This window comes from Carcharodon carcharias, chromosome 5 (genome assembly GCF_017639515.1).
Source record: "Carcharodon carcharias isolate sCarCar2 chromosome 5, sCarCar2.pri, whole genome shotgun sequence".
In the NCBI taxonomy this organism is placed as follows: Eukaryota; Metazoa; Chordata; class Chondrichthyes; order Lamniformes; family Lamnidae; genus Carcharodon; species Carcharodon carcharias.
The window spans coordinates 49,388,611-49,402,705 of NC_054471.1; the positions used below are offsets into that span (position 1 = coordinate 49,388,611).

General features: G+C 39.0%; 1 protein-coding gene across 1 annotated transcript in view; it reads left to right on the forward strand.

The window, feature by feature from the left end:
* sec63 (SEC63 homolog, protein translocation regulator) overlaps positions 1 to 14,095 on the forward strand; it is a 104,316-nt gene that overhangs the window by 64,694 nt on the left and 25,527 nt on the right. The window contains exons 11-15 of the mRNA XM_041188564.1: positions 2,730 to 2,822; positions 3,024 to 3,169; positions 4,487 to 4,634; positions 5,782 to 5,864; positions 8,085 to 8,150. Of these exons, the coding sequence (XP_041044498.1) occupies positions 2,730 to 2,822; positions 3,024 to 3,169; positions 4,487 to 4,634; positions 5,782 to 5,864; positions 8,085 to 8,150 (536 nt within the window). The remainder of the gene's footprint in view (positions 1 to 2,729; positions 2,823 to 3,023; positions 3,170 to 4,486; positions 4,635 to 5,781; positions 5,865 to 8,084; positions 8,151 to 14,095) is intronic.

Genomic DNA, 14,095 nt, shown 5'->3' on the forward strand with positions numbered 1-14,095 from the left:
CCTCATTCCACATTCCCATCTACCCTGATAACCTTCTACCCCTTGCTTATCAAGAATTTAGCTTTGCCGTAAAAAAATATTTAAAGACTTTGCTTCCATTGCCTTTTGAGGAGGAGTGTTCCAAAGATTCAGCCCTCAGAAAACATTTCTCCTCATCTCTGTCTTAAATAGCGGACCCTTTATTTTTAAAAAATGACCCCTAGTTCTAGATTCTCCCACAAGAGGAAGTATACTTTCCACATCCACCCTGCCAAAACCCCTTCGGATCTTATGTATCAATCAAGTCACCTCTTATTCTTCTCACTATCAGTGGATGAAACCTTTTCTCATCAGACAACCTGCCCATTCCAGGCATTGGTCTATTAAACCTTCCTTGAACTGCTACAAATGCATTTACATCCTTCCTTAAATAAGGAGACCAGTACTGTACACAATAACCCCAGGTATGGCCTCCCCAACGTTCTGTATAACTGAAGCATAACCCCTGAACTTTTTTATTCAATTCCCCTTGCAATAAATGATGACATTGTATTAGCTTTCCTAATTACTTGCTGTACCTGCACATTAATCTTTTGCAACACCTAATCACTCACCATTTAGGTAATCTTTTTTATTCTACCTGGAAGTGTGGTGGAGGCAGGTTCAATCGAGGCATTCAAGAGGGCATTAGATTATTTATTTGAATAGAAACAATGTGCAGGGGTACAAGGGAAAAGGCAGGGCAATGGCACTAGTTTATAATGCTAATTTGGAGAGCCAATGCAGACATGATGGGCTGAATGATGACCTTCTGTACCATTAAAATTCTGAGATTCTTCTTGCCAAAATAAACAATTTCATATTATACTCCTTTTGCCCGATCTTTGCCCACTCACTTAACCTACCTATCCCTTTGTAGCCTCCTTATGTCCTCTTCACAACTTACTTTCCTACCTATCTTTGTGTCATCAAATTTAGCAACTGTACCTTCTGTCCCTTTATCCACCCCCTTTATATAAATTGTAAAAAGCTCAGGCCCCAGCAGTGATCCCTGTGGCACCTGCTGAAGTTTTATTAATACAGCTGAAAATGGGTTTATTTCCAAAAGAGAAAAAAAAAGTACATTGGTGTCTAATCTTCCTGTGAGTAACCTAATTTTAAATTACTGAAATAACTAAAAGAACTATGCTGTGCCATTTAACAGTTTTATTGGTATTTGCTTGTCAGTTTGCTCATAAATTAAATATTTTAATGTATGAAAACACTTAAATGTGTGTGTTTACCTCAGAAAATAAGCGCAAATAAATGCCTTCCAGAACCAGAGCAAACGGTGGCAGAATTTTGCAGATTTGACCTGGGGTATGCCAGTTTTGTGGGTGGGGCCAAATTTGTGCAAACTGAATCTTCAAGGATAAAGTTTGTGTTCGAGAGCATAACTCACTTCAACTTTAAATTCCAGGTTCTTTTTTGCTGGTTCATTCAATTGCGCAAACTCTATCCCAAGATTTTCTAACTGTTAAACTTCTCCCTTTCAGGACATGCTCTTAAATAAGCACCCCGAGGTTAATTAGCGATTAATCGCTCAGTGAGGCTTGTCTCAAGGTTCACAGTTTCTTGTAAATTCCCAATTTTTCCTCTTGAAACGCCAGATTATCCAGGACAGAAACAGCAAGGAAATGACTGGCTGTTTAAAAAGAATAAATATCGTTCCTGTTTCTTAAGATATTTGAGCTAATATATGTGGCATGCTTTGCATGTATGATAGATTCTGAATGCAAGGCTTATTAAATGGATAGCCATTGATGAAATGTCTATATAGATACGCAGATTAACTACATAATCATCGGCTTAATGCTCTGTGATTAGATCCCATGTTGCCATGTATTCTTCACGTCCTTCCTGATTTAGGTATGCCCAACCTTTCCACTTCTAATTGATATCATATCCTGATCCCAAATGTAACAGAGGCTGTTTTAATTTGCTTTCGGCGCTGTAAATGGTCTATCCCAACTAATGAAGTCAAGCCTGAAATCACATTTGATTTTGTCTCCAGTGCCAGCATTCTCAGTCATATCTCCTGAAGCTCTCAAAGCTTAATTAGTTGGATGTGCTTGCAGATTTTTCTGTAAATATTAGTAAAGTTAGTAATACTGAGTTAGAAGAGCATCAGTTCAAGCTCCAGAGACTTGAGCATGTAATCCAGGCTCTCAGTTCAGTGCAGTCATAAGGGAGTACTGCACTGTCAGAGGTTATTTCCATTGAGAAGTTAACCTGAAGCACCATCTGTCTTAAAAGATTTCGAGGCACAGCTTGTTGGGGGTGGGTGGGGAGACAAAAACAGGGGCATTGGTCTGCCAGTGTTTACCCCTCAACCAACATCATTAGAAAAAAAAATCCCTTCATTTGTCTCATTGCTATTTGGGACCTTTGCTGCATTACCCCACATTACAGCCAGTGGCTGCACTGTATTAAAATAGTACTTAATTGGCTGTGAAGCTATTTGGGATATCCTGAGGATATGAAAAATACACATTCTTTTAATTGGAAATTATACCATAAATTATACACAAACTTCCAAATGTTGTTCAAAGTTAATTGTGATAGAGCTTTTCTTGTAGTGTTTTCATAGCAGAAAGAAAATGGAACATAGCTCGATCTGCTGGACATGTGGTAGTTGTTTCTAAGAGACCATAACTATTTGTATATTGGGAATTAGTACTAATCTGTCCAATTGTTTTCTTTACCACAAGATTATTGGTTTGTTATACGGAAATGTCCAACTCTCCTTCAGGAAATGATTAACGTTGGCTGCCAGCTGACTATGATGGCCAACACCCGAGGTGGTAAGTGATTTTTTTAATGCTAACAAATAATAAGTAAAAACAATTCTGCTTTTATTCAACCTCTTGGGAAGAGAAATATGTACGAAGGGCTGAAAAAGAGGCAGAGTTGGTTTTGGTTTTGATGCGAGTTTTATTTGAATTTTTTCATGTTATATATGTCTTTAATATATTTGAATTAAAATCTGTGTCGACTTTGATTAGGAATACATGCTCCCCGTTTGGAGTCCATTGAGAACTGTATGAAGCTCTCACAGATGTTAGTCCAGAGCCTGTGGGAATCTAAATCTCCTCTGCTTCAGCTCCCACTCTTTGAAGAGGAGCACCTGAAATACTGTTTGTCTAAAAAGGTAATATGTTGTGTTTGACTGATAAATACCTACTTGGGAATAGGATTGGCGATTATAGGAAGTTATATAAAAATATATTCCATGTATTGCTGCTGGATCCAAGAATTATAATCAGTCAGCAAAGTTTCCAAAATGCAGATAACATTCATTTTCTGGTGTTTGCTAGGATATCTTCTGGGGGTCTTAGAAGTTTTTTAAAACTCTGGGATATGTGAGATTTTTGTTCAGGTAGAACAGGTCTGTGAAGAGGCTGGACCTGATGTGTTTTTTTTGTCAGTTTGTAAAGACCTTGTAAGGAAACTTGGTGAGGTTTTTAAAAACAAGTAACTAGCAAAATAATTTCACACCCTCTTTTTAAAACTTGAATTTGCAAACTTTGTGCCTGTGAGTTATTGCCACAAGGATTGTTCTTTTTGGCTTGCATTGCCATGCACAATGATGCAATTTGTTTTGTATCAATTAATGCAGCAGTTTTTAAAATTTTATGTATAAGTCGTTGCAATGAAGGTAATTAAACTGATTATAAAATGTTTTTAGGCTGTGTAACTTAAGGGCCCTTCAAAAAAATAATGGTGAATTTTGTAGCTACTTTGAGCAATTTTTTGAATTGTCAACTTTGCAATGAAATGCCTGGTGTGTTTATTTTGAATAAAAATTGTTCAGGTGCACCTGATGACTGACTAGAAATTCCATTGTTCAAACTTCAACCTTAAATTACACTGTAGTTACACAAGAATACCTGAAGCATACAGACTAAACCAGATGGTGTTCTTTCCATATTACCTTTTACTGTGCTCCCTGTGCGAACACTGCATGTTGTTTCAACAAAAAAAAGTTAAGGAATGAGCCTTAATTATGTTGGATGAACCAGTTTGTAAAATGTTCTGCTTTGTGAGAGCATTCCCTTCACTTACTATGCCCACTTTCATTGCGTGGCTAATGTCTTTCCTTCGCAGGTTGCAAAAAGGTGCCTTGAGAAGGCAGTTAGCAGTAGTAAGCAGCACAAATAGTTAAGATTTCAGTACAGAGTAATGTTGGGTGTGTAAATATTTCATACCATGTCCACTTGAACCGTGGTCATCCCCCCTGTGCGATTGTAGATTCAGGATTGTGTCACGACACCATATCAGCACAGTATTAAAGCATATTGGCCTAAGTGCAATATTTTTTGCGGATGCTGGAATATATTTGCAATATATTGGTGGCACTAATATCTATTGGTGATGGCACTGATTTTACTTGCCATACATTAATGCTGTCGCAAATCCTCAATTTATAAAAATGTGTGAAATCTGTTTCTTTCACCTCAACAAACAGTACAAAGTCCGGACAATTCAAGATCTGGTTAGCATGAAAGACGCTGATCGTCGTAATATGTTGCGGTTCCTGAGTGAGGAGAAATACGATGAGGTCATCGCAGTACTTGGGAACTTCCCTCATGTTAGCATGAAGATAAAACTGCAAGGTATGGAACAATATTTCTGGAATGGTCTTTTAGTGCGAATGTGCAAGACTGCTGTGGGAATATCATATGTGTTAAGTCTGACAGAACAAGTTGGTTGATGCTTTCAAATGTTGTAGGGTCTCGCCCAATACTGACCTGTTGTTTGTTTCTTCTGTGAATTTTTATGCTGATGTTGGAGCTGAGGAATTAAGCTCTTTCTGTATTGACACCTTGTGTCAGGATCAAGCACTCCCCAGGTTAGTCATATCTTTGTTAGGTAAAGCAGAAAACTCCTACTATAGGCAACAATATTTCTGCACCCCAATCTCAGAAGAGCACTTCTTACTGCATTAGTATGGCCTTCCCCACATCACACATCATGTTATAATTTGAAGAGAGGGCTGATTAATGCTCAATTCACAACGTTGTGCTGAGTTGAGACTGAAATGCTTATTTCACATAAAGCTCTAGGTCTCATTGGCTGATCTAGGAATATTATTCTATTTAAATTAAGTGCTTTTTGGAGTGAGGCATTAGAACTGGATTGAGACTGCCCAATTCCTCTTAAATAGCACTCTTATGCTCAGAGGGAGCAGACCATTGCAAGAACCATTGAGAATACATCCTTGCTTTGTCCTATTTATTAGTGTTCATTCAAATGCTGTATTGTCCACTTTAAGAGCAACCACTGGATTCAATGGCTACATTTTGAAAAGTTGTGCTCAACTTTATTTTTAGATTATGGAGCCACATTTGCAATTTGTAATCAGAATGGAAAACCTTCCTTCTGAAGATTGTGTTCCATAACTTGAGCCCTTGCCTACTTTATTTTTGATACTTTATGCTCTTTTTACCTCTGTTATTAGAATTATATGATCATCACTGAGAATAGACACATGCAGCTGGTCTAGTAAGGTGTGCTGTCTAAAACTACCAGTTGGCCTTGGAAAAAATTCCCAAGTCCTAACCTGAGCACGTATTAGTGAAATATATGGAACTTTTTAAAACTTGATGATGTATGAGGTGTATTGCCACAGGCAAGGACTGGAAAAATCCACTATTGAGCAAAACAAGCATTTTTCCTTTTAATTGAGAAGACATTTTGTAGAGGGGTGGTTGGGAAAATAAGTTGTAAATATCTATAAATATTGTGTTTTGTTCTTCATAGTTTTGGATGATGAGGACAGCAGTAATATAACTGCAGGATCAATTGTCACTGTCACTGTGACACTTCACAGGGAGGATATGGCTGTAAGTAGCAGTAATTTATCTAAGAGCACTTATTAATGCTTTCTTTCTCTGGTTTAAAATTTCTTTACGTGGCTCAATGCCAAATTTTGTTTGCTAATGCTTATAAAGCAACTTGGGGTATTTTATTAGGTTAATGGTGCTATATAAGTGCAAGTTATTACTGAAAAGTGTGGGTAGCAAGATTCTTTGACACAGCTAACAGGAAATGTACATATTTTAAAAGCTCTTCAGCTGGAAAGGTATGTACTTTCCCTCTGTACCTAAGGTTATTTCACCCCTCCACCACCAATTCAGACACTGCTCTTAGCACACTCTCAATTCATAATTCACAAATTAGATTACTCTTTTTGTTATTAATTGAAAGAAAGGCTTGCAGTTATATTGCTTCTCACGATGGCTGGTGCTTTGCAACTAAGGAAGTGCTTTTTTTTTTAAACTGTAGTCGCTGTTGTTTTGTGGGAATTGTGGCAGGCAATTTGCACACAGCAAGCTCCTGTGAACAGCAATATGATAATGATCAGACCATCTGCTCTTGTGATTGTTGATTGAGGGATAAATATTGACCAGAATGCTGGGGATAATTCCACTTATCTTCAAAATAGCGCCATGGAATCTTTCATGTCACCCGCGAGGTCAGAAGGGGTCTGGTTAACATCTCATCTAAAAGACAGCACCTCCCACTGTATAGCACTCCCTCAGTACTGCACTGGAGCATCAGCCTTGATCCTTGTGCACAAGTCCTGGAGTGGGACGTGACCATGAAACTTGGAGGCGAGAATGCTACCCATGGAACCATGGGCAGGATTTTCCCCCAGTTGCGGGGGAAAGTTGAACTGTGGGTGCGTGGAGGCCGCCATTTTACCTGGGTGGGCTAATTAAGGCCCGCCCAGCATGACGTCCACACGGAAGCACTATGCGCTCCCTGTGCAGGCAGGGGGAATCCCTAAACCTGAGAATGTGCTCTTTCGTGTATGCGCGCGAAAGAGCGCACTCATCTCCCTGAGGCTAAATTCTGCCTCAAGGAGATCATCTCTACTGTACAAATTATTAGAAATAGAGAAAAAAAAATACTGACATGTCCCCTCATGTGACACTGTCACATGAGTTGGGATATGTCCATAACTTTTTAAAAAACTTTAATTAAATTTTTTAAAACCTACATGAAACCTCATCCCGCCCATGGATGAGGTTTCATGCTTTTTCTAATGTCAGCCGGGCTCCCGGCCTGCCCCCGCCAACCTTAAGTTGGACAGGCGGGTCCGTTAATTACTTAAATGACTCTGTCAATGTCCCCGACGTCACCATACATCATTTTACGCGTCATCATGCGTCATTTTACGCGTCAGCGAGCAGGCCCTGCCCCCCGCTTGCCAACAGGAAAATCCTGCCCCATGACTGACGCGTATTGGTTGAGAATATTCTTGCCTTAAAAACTGTTTTTCAATTCAAAAGCAAAATCAAAAAAAATCCCTGGGATATGCTAAGTATATGACGGGAACATGTTTTTGCCTTTTACAGTGTTTCTCCATGGCATTCCTTACATGTGTACTTAGTTAAGGCCCAAAGTGAGGCTTTTGATTGTTTGATTTATATTGTTTATGCCAGTAGAAGTAATTAAGTAGCTTTAGTTTCAGATTCAGGTGGTAGTCCTCGCCCTGAGGCAAAAGGGTTTGTGTTCAAACCCCAATCTAGGATTTAAGCAATTATTAAGCACTGATTAACATTGCAGTACAGTACTGAGGCAGTGCTGCAGTGACAGGTACTGTATGTTCTGGTAGATGCAAAGATCTCCTGGCACTATTCAATTCTCTCTATCCTGGCCAACATTTATCCTTCAACCAATGGCAACAAAACCAAATAGTTGGTTATTGCTTCTTTGTGCCACCTTGCTGACTACAGCTCAACTGCTAAGCTTCATTATAATTGGCTGCAAAATGTTTTGGGACATCCTGAGAATGTAAGGAGGGAACTATATTATAGTTTGCAAAAGCAAAATGTGTTTTTCCGCTTCGCTATAGTCATGTACCTGTGCCTGAAAACACTTAAACGCTTTCTCTAAAGAGTTGAACTGTCTTTGATCTTTTAACTTCTAAGGCACCCATGATGCCCAAGTTATCTAATAAAATAAACGAGCTATGGATTCAGTAATTTAGTTAGATATGAATGGAAAAAAAATCAATATTTTATTTATTTAAATGATTGAACTCTTCTTTTCTAAAGGCCATCTTTGAAAAGGAACAAGAACAAAGTGCCTGTATAAATGAAGACCAGGAAACCGACGACATAGTAAGTTTAAATAGTAAAATAAATTTCTAGCCAATCACGCCTGTCTGAAAATTGTACCTATAATAGTTTGAGGTGAATTTTAATTAAATTCACTAGAACACACACTTGCCTCGTCTTTTAACTTCTAGGCCTCATGAGGATACTTATAGACTTTTATACTTGTGAAGATTGTTCTTCAGAATTGAAATGCCCTGCTTCATGCATTCATCCAATGAGCAGGCAATGGTTGATGTACTCTCATTGCTGCTGAACACACTTTGTGAAGAACTGAACCCACAACTGTCTTTATTTAATTTCTTATTTTTATTCTTTCATAGGATTATGAGTGTTGGACCAGCATTTGTTGGCCATCCCTAATTGCCCTTGAGAAGGTGGTGCCTTGAACCACTGCAGCCCATGTGGCGTGGATGCACCCACGGTGCTGTTAGGAAGGCTGTTCCATAATTCCCTCTGACTCTGGCAAGAGTGCCACCAACTGAGCCAAGGCTGACACACAAAGCAAGTGCTTTTTTGAAACTCTGTGCTGACTGGCTCCATTTAGCATGGATCTCCAAGTGCTGGAGAAACAGCTGACAACTTCAGCCCATTATTAAAAGCTCTAGTTTGAATATCTGAAATAAGCTACATGGTCTGTAATTTTCTGGCTATTAATTGTCATTTTTTTTTAAAAAAAGGCAGTCACATTTGTCATTCTACAATCCTCTGGCACAATTTTCCTTTGCACAGAATTTTGGACAATTACACTTGGGTGTTTCTACCCTAGCCCCTCCTAGAATCTTTATGTGTAAACCATTATGTCACAATGAGTTATCTATCTTGTGGCTGAGAAACTTTTTTTGTAATAGTAGCCTCCATGAATTGCTTTATCCTGCTTCTGCTCTTTTACAACCCCAAATCCACCTCTTCTATGAAAATGAGGAAAAGTTCTTCATTAGTATCATTCTTCACTACATGCTTCCCTCTTTCATCTGTGATCCTAACCCTACTTTGCCTATGGCCTTTGTACTAAGGTATTTATGAAGCTTTTTATTGCACTCCACTTCTTGCTCTTTTTCTCACGTGCATTTTTTCTTATACTCTTTTCTCATACAACCTTTCTAATCTCCCTTTTTTGTAGCTTTCCAATGTGATCTTTAGATTTATGCTATTGCTGTTTGTTTTAATTTCAAATTTAGTCTGTTCTGCCTGTTGGTTTGTAGGACTCCTTTGATACACTCTTGGCATATGTTGCTGAAAAGAGGGACTTTTAAAAATTCTTTAATGGGATGTGGCTGTCGCTGGCTAGGCCAGCATTTATTGCCCTTAAGGTCGTGGTGAGCCAGCTTCTTGAACCACTGCAGTCCATTTAGTATAGGTACACCCACAGTGCTATTTGGAAGGGCATTCCAGGATTTTGACCCAGTGACAGTGAAGGACTGGTGGTACAGTTCCAAGTCAGGATGGGTGTGTGTGGCTTGGAGAGGAACTTGCAAGTGGTGGTGTTCCAGTTGTCTCCTGCCATTGTCCTGCTTGGTGGTAGAAGTTGCAAGTTTAGAAGGTGCTGTCGAAGGAGCACTTAATATACACTTCCACGCATTTCCAACAGATTTATAAATTGAGTAATTTGCTTCTAAACTTTCTGTCTCAATTATTGTAGTCAAATTTACCTAAGTTTTATGTGGTAAATTTTGCTTCTTTTGAAGCTATCCATGATGGTACATCCCTGCATGACCACCACCCTGAAATCTGTTTCTTGCACAAACTTGCCCAAATTGGATGTCTGCTCTCCTATTAACTTCTAAGTTGACTCTGCAGCTCATTCTTTGACAGTTAATTCAGAAACGTTTGCAGTGAGTGAATAGCAATAGCAATTCTTCAGTTTTGAAATGGGTTCTTAAGATATCATGGCCACTCCTAACTTGACTACAGGCTTCTATTGCAGCAATCTCATGCAACTTACCTGCTCTGCAGATTCTGTGCTAACAGATGGTTTAAGCCAGAATGAAGAGGAAGATTCTTTTGAGATGAGATGCATGCTGAGGCACGCTATATGTATTTGGTCCTCATGTTGGGAGTTCTCTCTTCCCCATCCTCATCCATTTAGCTTGAAGTCACTTGTACAGAAGCACTAATCCAGATAAGGTGTGTTCGTTTTTAGGACTTGTTGATAAGACCAATATGGGCTCTATTTTACAGTTCAGGAAATACCAGGAAAATTAATGTCAGATTGCCTTTCTTAAATTATACACTCATTTGATATTTCGAGACAAAATGTATAAACTTAAGAGTGTATGTGATTAGTTCTCTTCACAGTTATTTTTAAGTTTAGGGATTTCAATGCACTTCTAGCACAAATATGAACAATTACAGTTTTATGCTTCAGTTTGTGAGCAAAATTGCCAGTTTGTGCAGAAATGAGAGCAGGTCCAGCAATATCTAGGAAATGAGTTGAGACTGCTGGCTGTTATTCTACTTAAAACTGTTACAGCCACTAAAGAGGTAAGGGTCATCTCTGGGATCTGTAAGACTCTTAAACAGGAGGTCTCACTTTCCTTTAAGGCCCTGAACCCGTACCATGTACCAATGACATGAAACAAGCTTTGATACAATTTCCACTTAGTGGAAAACCTTTATGAGAAATAGCATGTACTTAACAGCACCCGTTGTTTAGTAAGACCCGCCTGCAGGAGCTTATTCCCAGGTGGTCAGTCCACCGAACAGATTCTTCCGCATGACTTCTCTTGACTGACCAAGTCACGTTTCCCTGGCTGCAGCAATGTCCTTGTGGGCTGTGGCTTTCTGACTCTGGTCCCTTGACATATAAAGTAATACCTCGAATTGGGTCATCCGATTGTGTTTCAATGCCTTATCACTCCCATCATGGCTATACAAGACCATCTGCAAGTGGTCATTTTTTGCTCTTTGCGGGGTGGGTGCCTCCAGGTGCATACCAGCAGTTGGCATCTTGAGGCAGGAAGAAAGCCATTTACACATATCAAGAGAGTCTATTGTCTGAGAGGTGTTGTAGACAGAGCAGATGAAATTAGTCTGGGCTGTCACCTTAATGACACGTCCTGACGTGTTTGTCTGTTCAGTTAAACTATCTTTATCTTTAAAATGTCTAATATGAGCCCCAGGGATGTTTTTGGTCAATATTCTCCTTTCGTCCCGATGTCCTCTTCATTCCATGTTCCTACCACCCAGTGAGCTCCACACGTTGGTCCACACCACAACTGGGTTCATTTCATTTATTAGCAGAAATACAAGAGATATTAAAAATGCTTGGCAGCATAACAGAAATAAGGGATATTAAAATGTCCTACAGATCTGAGTCTAGTTTGACACAGATTGATGGGTTGAAACGATGGTATGCTACCAAGTGCATTGTCTATTCATGCTTTCTTAGTGGCTTCATAGTTTTTTGTCCTTGGTATGTTTTAAATAGCGCAATAGCGCATTTTCTATAAATCATTCACCAAATGCCACTTTTCACTGGTAGTGCCAGATCTTCGATATCTCCATACAGAATTGTAACTAATGAATTCGCCAACATTGACCACTTTATGTTGTTGCCTTTCCTGAACCTCCATTAACCCTATTGTGTCTTCTGCTCAATGGGATGTCTTTACTTAATAATTATCTATATAGACCTTCCGCTCTGGATTATAATGACTATTGAGCAAATAAAAAAATGAGTTTTGGGTATCTGGAGAACTGTGTATGTTTTAATTGAAATTAACAGAAAACTTTTGAATGGTATTGCATTTAGTTTGACATTGTCACTTCTGATTGGAATTTTTGGTGATCCAACTGATTATTAGCTCAAGATAATGGACAACTATGAAAGATTTGGTGTACATGACATTTTACTAAACATTTCTAGCAAGTATATAAAAATTATTTCGGGATAATGATGTCATGCTATGATAGTCAGGACATTTATGCATCAATTATGCTATTGTTTTTTTTTAGTAAACTTGAAAAATGATTATGTGAATCAAAGTATCCTCTTGCTCACAGAAGTAGAGTAAACTTCATTACCTGAATCCAATTATATTCACTTTTATTGTAACCCTGCTAATGTCAGTCTTTTCCTGATATGAAGATTTAATTATGTATTTTACATTGTACATATGATGTATATTTATCGGGATCTAGAAGTTCTGAAGCTCTCTGTAGTGGTAGAAGTTTGTAGATTTTTGTTACAGACTGGTACTAACCAAATAAGATGTTTGTGACATATGAGGTAAATTTAAAGTATCACTAGTCATGTGTCCTGTGGCTTTACTTTGAGGTTGGTGGGAAAAGTGGAGGGTCAAGACCTTGGGAAATCCTCAGGTGAAGTAAGATGAGAGGGCAGGGAGTGTTAATTGGAACTTGATATGCATATACTTCAGTCATCATTTTGAAGTCATATATTTTCAGTAAGTTCCTATGTTCACATATGTTATGGAAACTACATATCTAAACTTGTCACACTGTAGTTTCACCCATCTATCAGTAGCCACATCTCAATGCCTCCACTAATGAAAAGATATGATTGCAGGGCCAAAAGTTTACATAGGCAATTACCATTATAAATCTATGCATAGAAATTCTATAATATCAAGAATGTGTAGATGTGAGATTTTTAATTATAAGTATTGCCTGTGGGATTGTATGTGGCAAGTCAGATCATTGACTGTCTCTTTTATGCTTATTTTAATTATTGTTCTTCTCAGTCATTTACTTAACTTTTGAATGGGAGGTGGTATGTGGCCATGCCAGGAAAGGAGCCACAAATGGCAGCAGACTGTATTTTAGATGAAGTTGCAGGAGAAATGGGACCTTCATTGGCTCTCATCCAATCGTTCATGTTTTATCCACTCGTTCTCATTGTGACACTTGTCCCTTGCACATCCTATTACTCACTGCCACCATCATCCCTAATGCTTGCCCTCTGAATCACACACTCGATCCTTTTATCCTCCCCATTTTTTGCTGAACTCCTTCACCTCTCCATAACCATCCATCCAATCATCCTCAATCTACCATAGGAACATAGGTTGAATGGCCTACTCCTGCCCCTATCGAGCCTGCTCCACCATTCAATATGATCATGGCTGATCATACACTTCAATGCCTTTTTTCCACACTATCCCTATATCGCTTTATGTTATTGATATTTTAAAATCTGTCAGTCTCTGCTTTAAACATCCTCAATGACTGAGCTTCCACGACCCTTTAGGATAGAGAATTCCAAAGATTCACAACCCTCTGAGTAAAAGAATTTCTCCTCATCTTGGTCCTAAGTGGCTTCTCCCTTATTTTGAAATTGTGCCCCCTGGTTCTAGATTCCCCAGCCAGGGGAGATTTCTTACCTGCATCTACCCTGTCGATCCCTTTAAATATTTTGTAGGTTTCAATGAGATCACCTTTCATTCTTTGAAACTCTAGAAAATACAGGTCCAGTTTCCCCAATCTCTCTGCAAAGGACAGTCATACCATCCCAGAACAAATCGTGAACCTTCACTGCACTCCCTGTATGGCAATAATATCCTTCCTAAGGTAAGGGGACCAAAATGGCACACATTATTCCAGGTGCTGTCCAACCAAGGTTCTACACAATTGAAGCAAGACTTCGCAATTCCTGTACTTGAATCCTCCTGCAGTAAAGGCTAATCTACCATTAGCCTTCCTAGTTGTTTGCTGCACCTGCATATTTGCTTTCGGTGACATATTGAAGAGGGCACCCAGGTCCCTTTGCACTTTCTAATCTCTCACCATTTAAGAAGTACCCTGCACATCCATTTCTCCTACCAAAGTGGATAGCCTCACATTTTTCCACATTGTATTCCATCTGCCATGTTATTGCCCGGTCTGTCTAAACCCTCTTGAAGTCACTTTGCATTTCCCTTACAAAGCACATTCCCACCTATCTTTGTGTCATCCATGAACTTGGAAATATTACATTTGGTCCCCACATC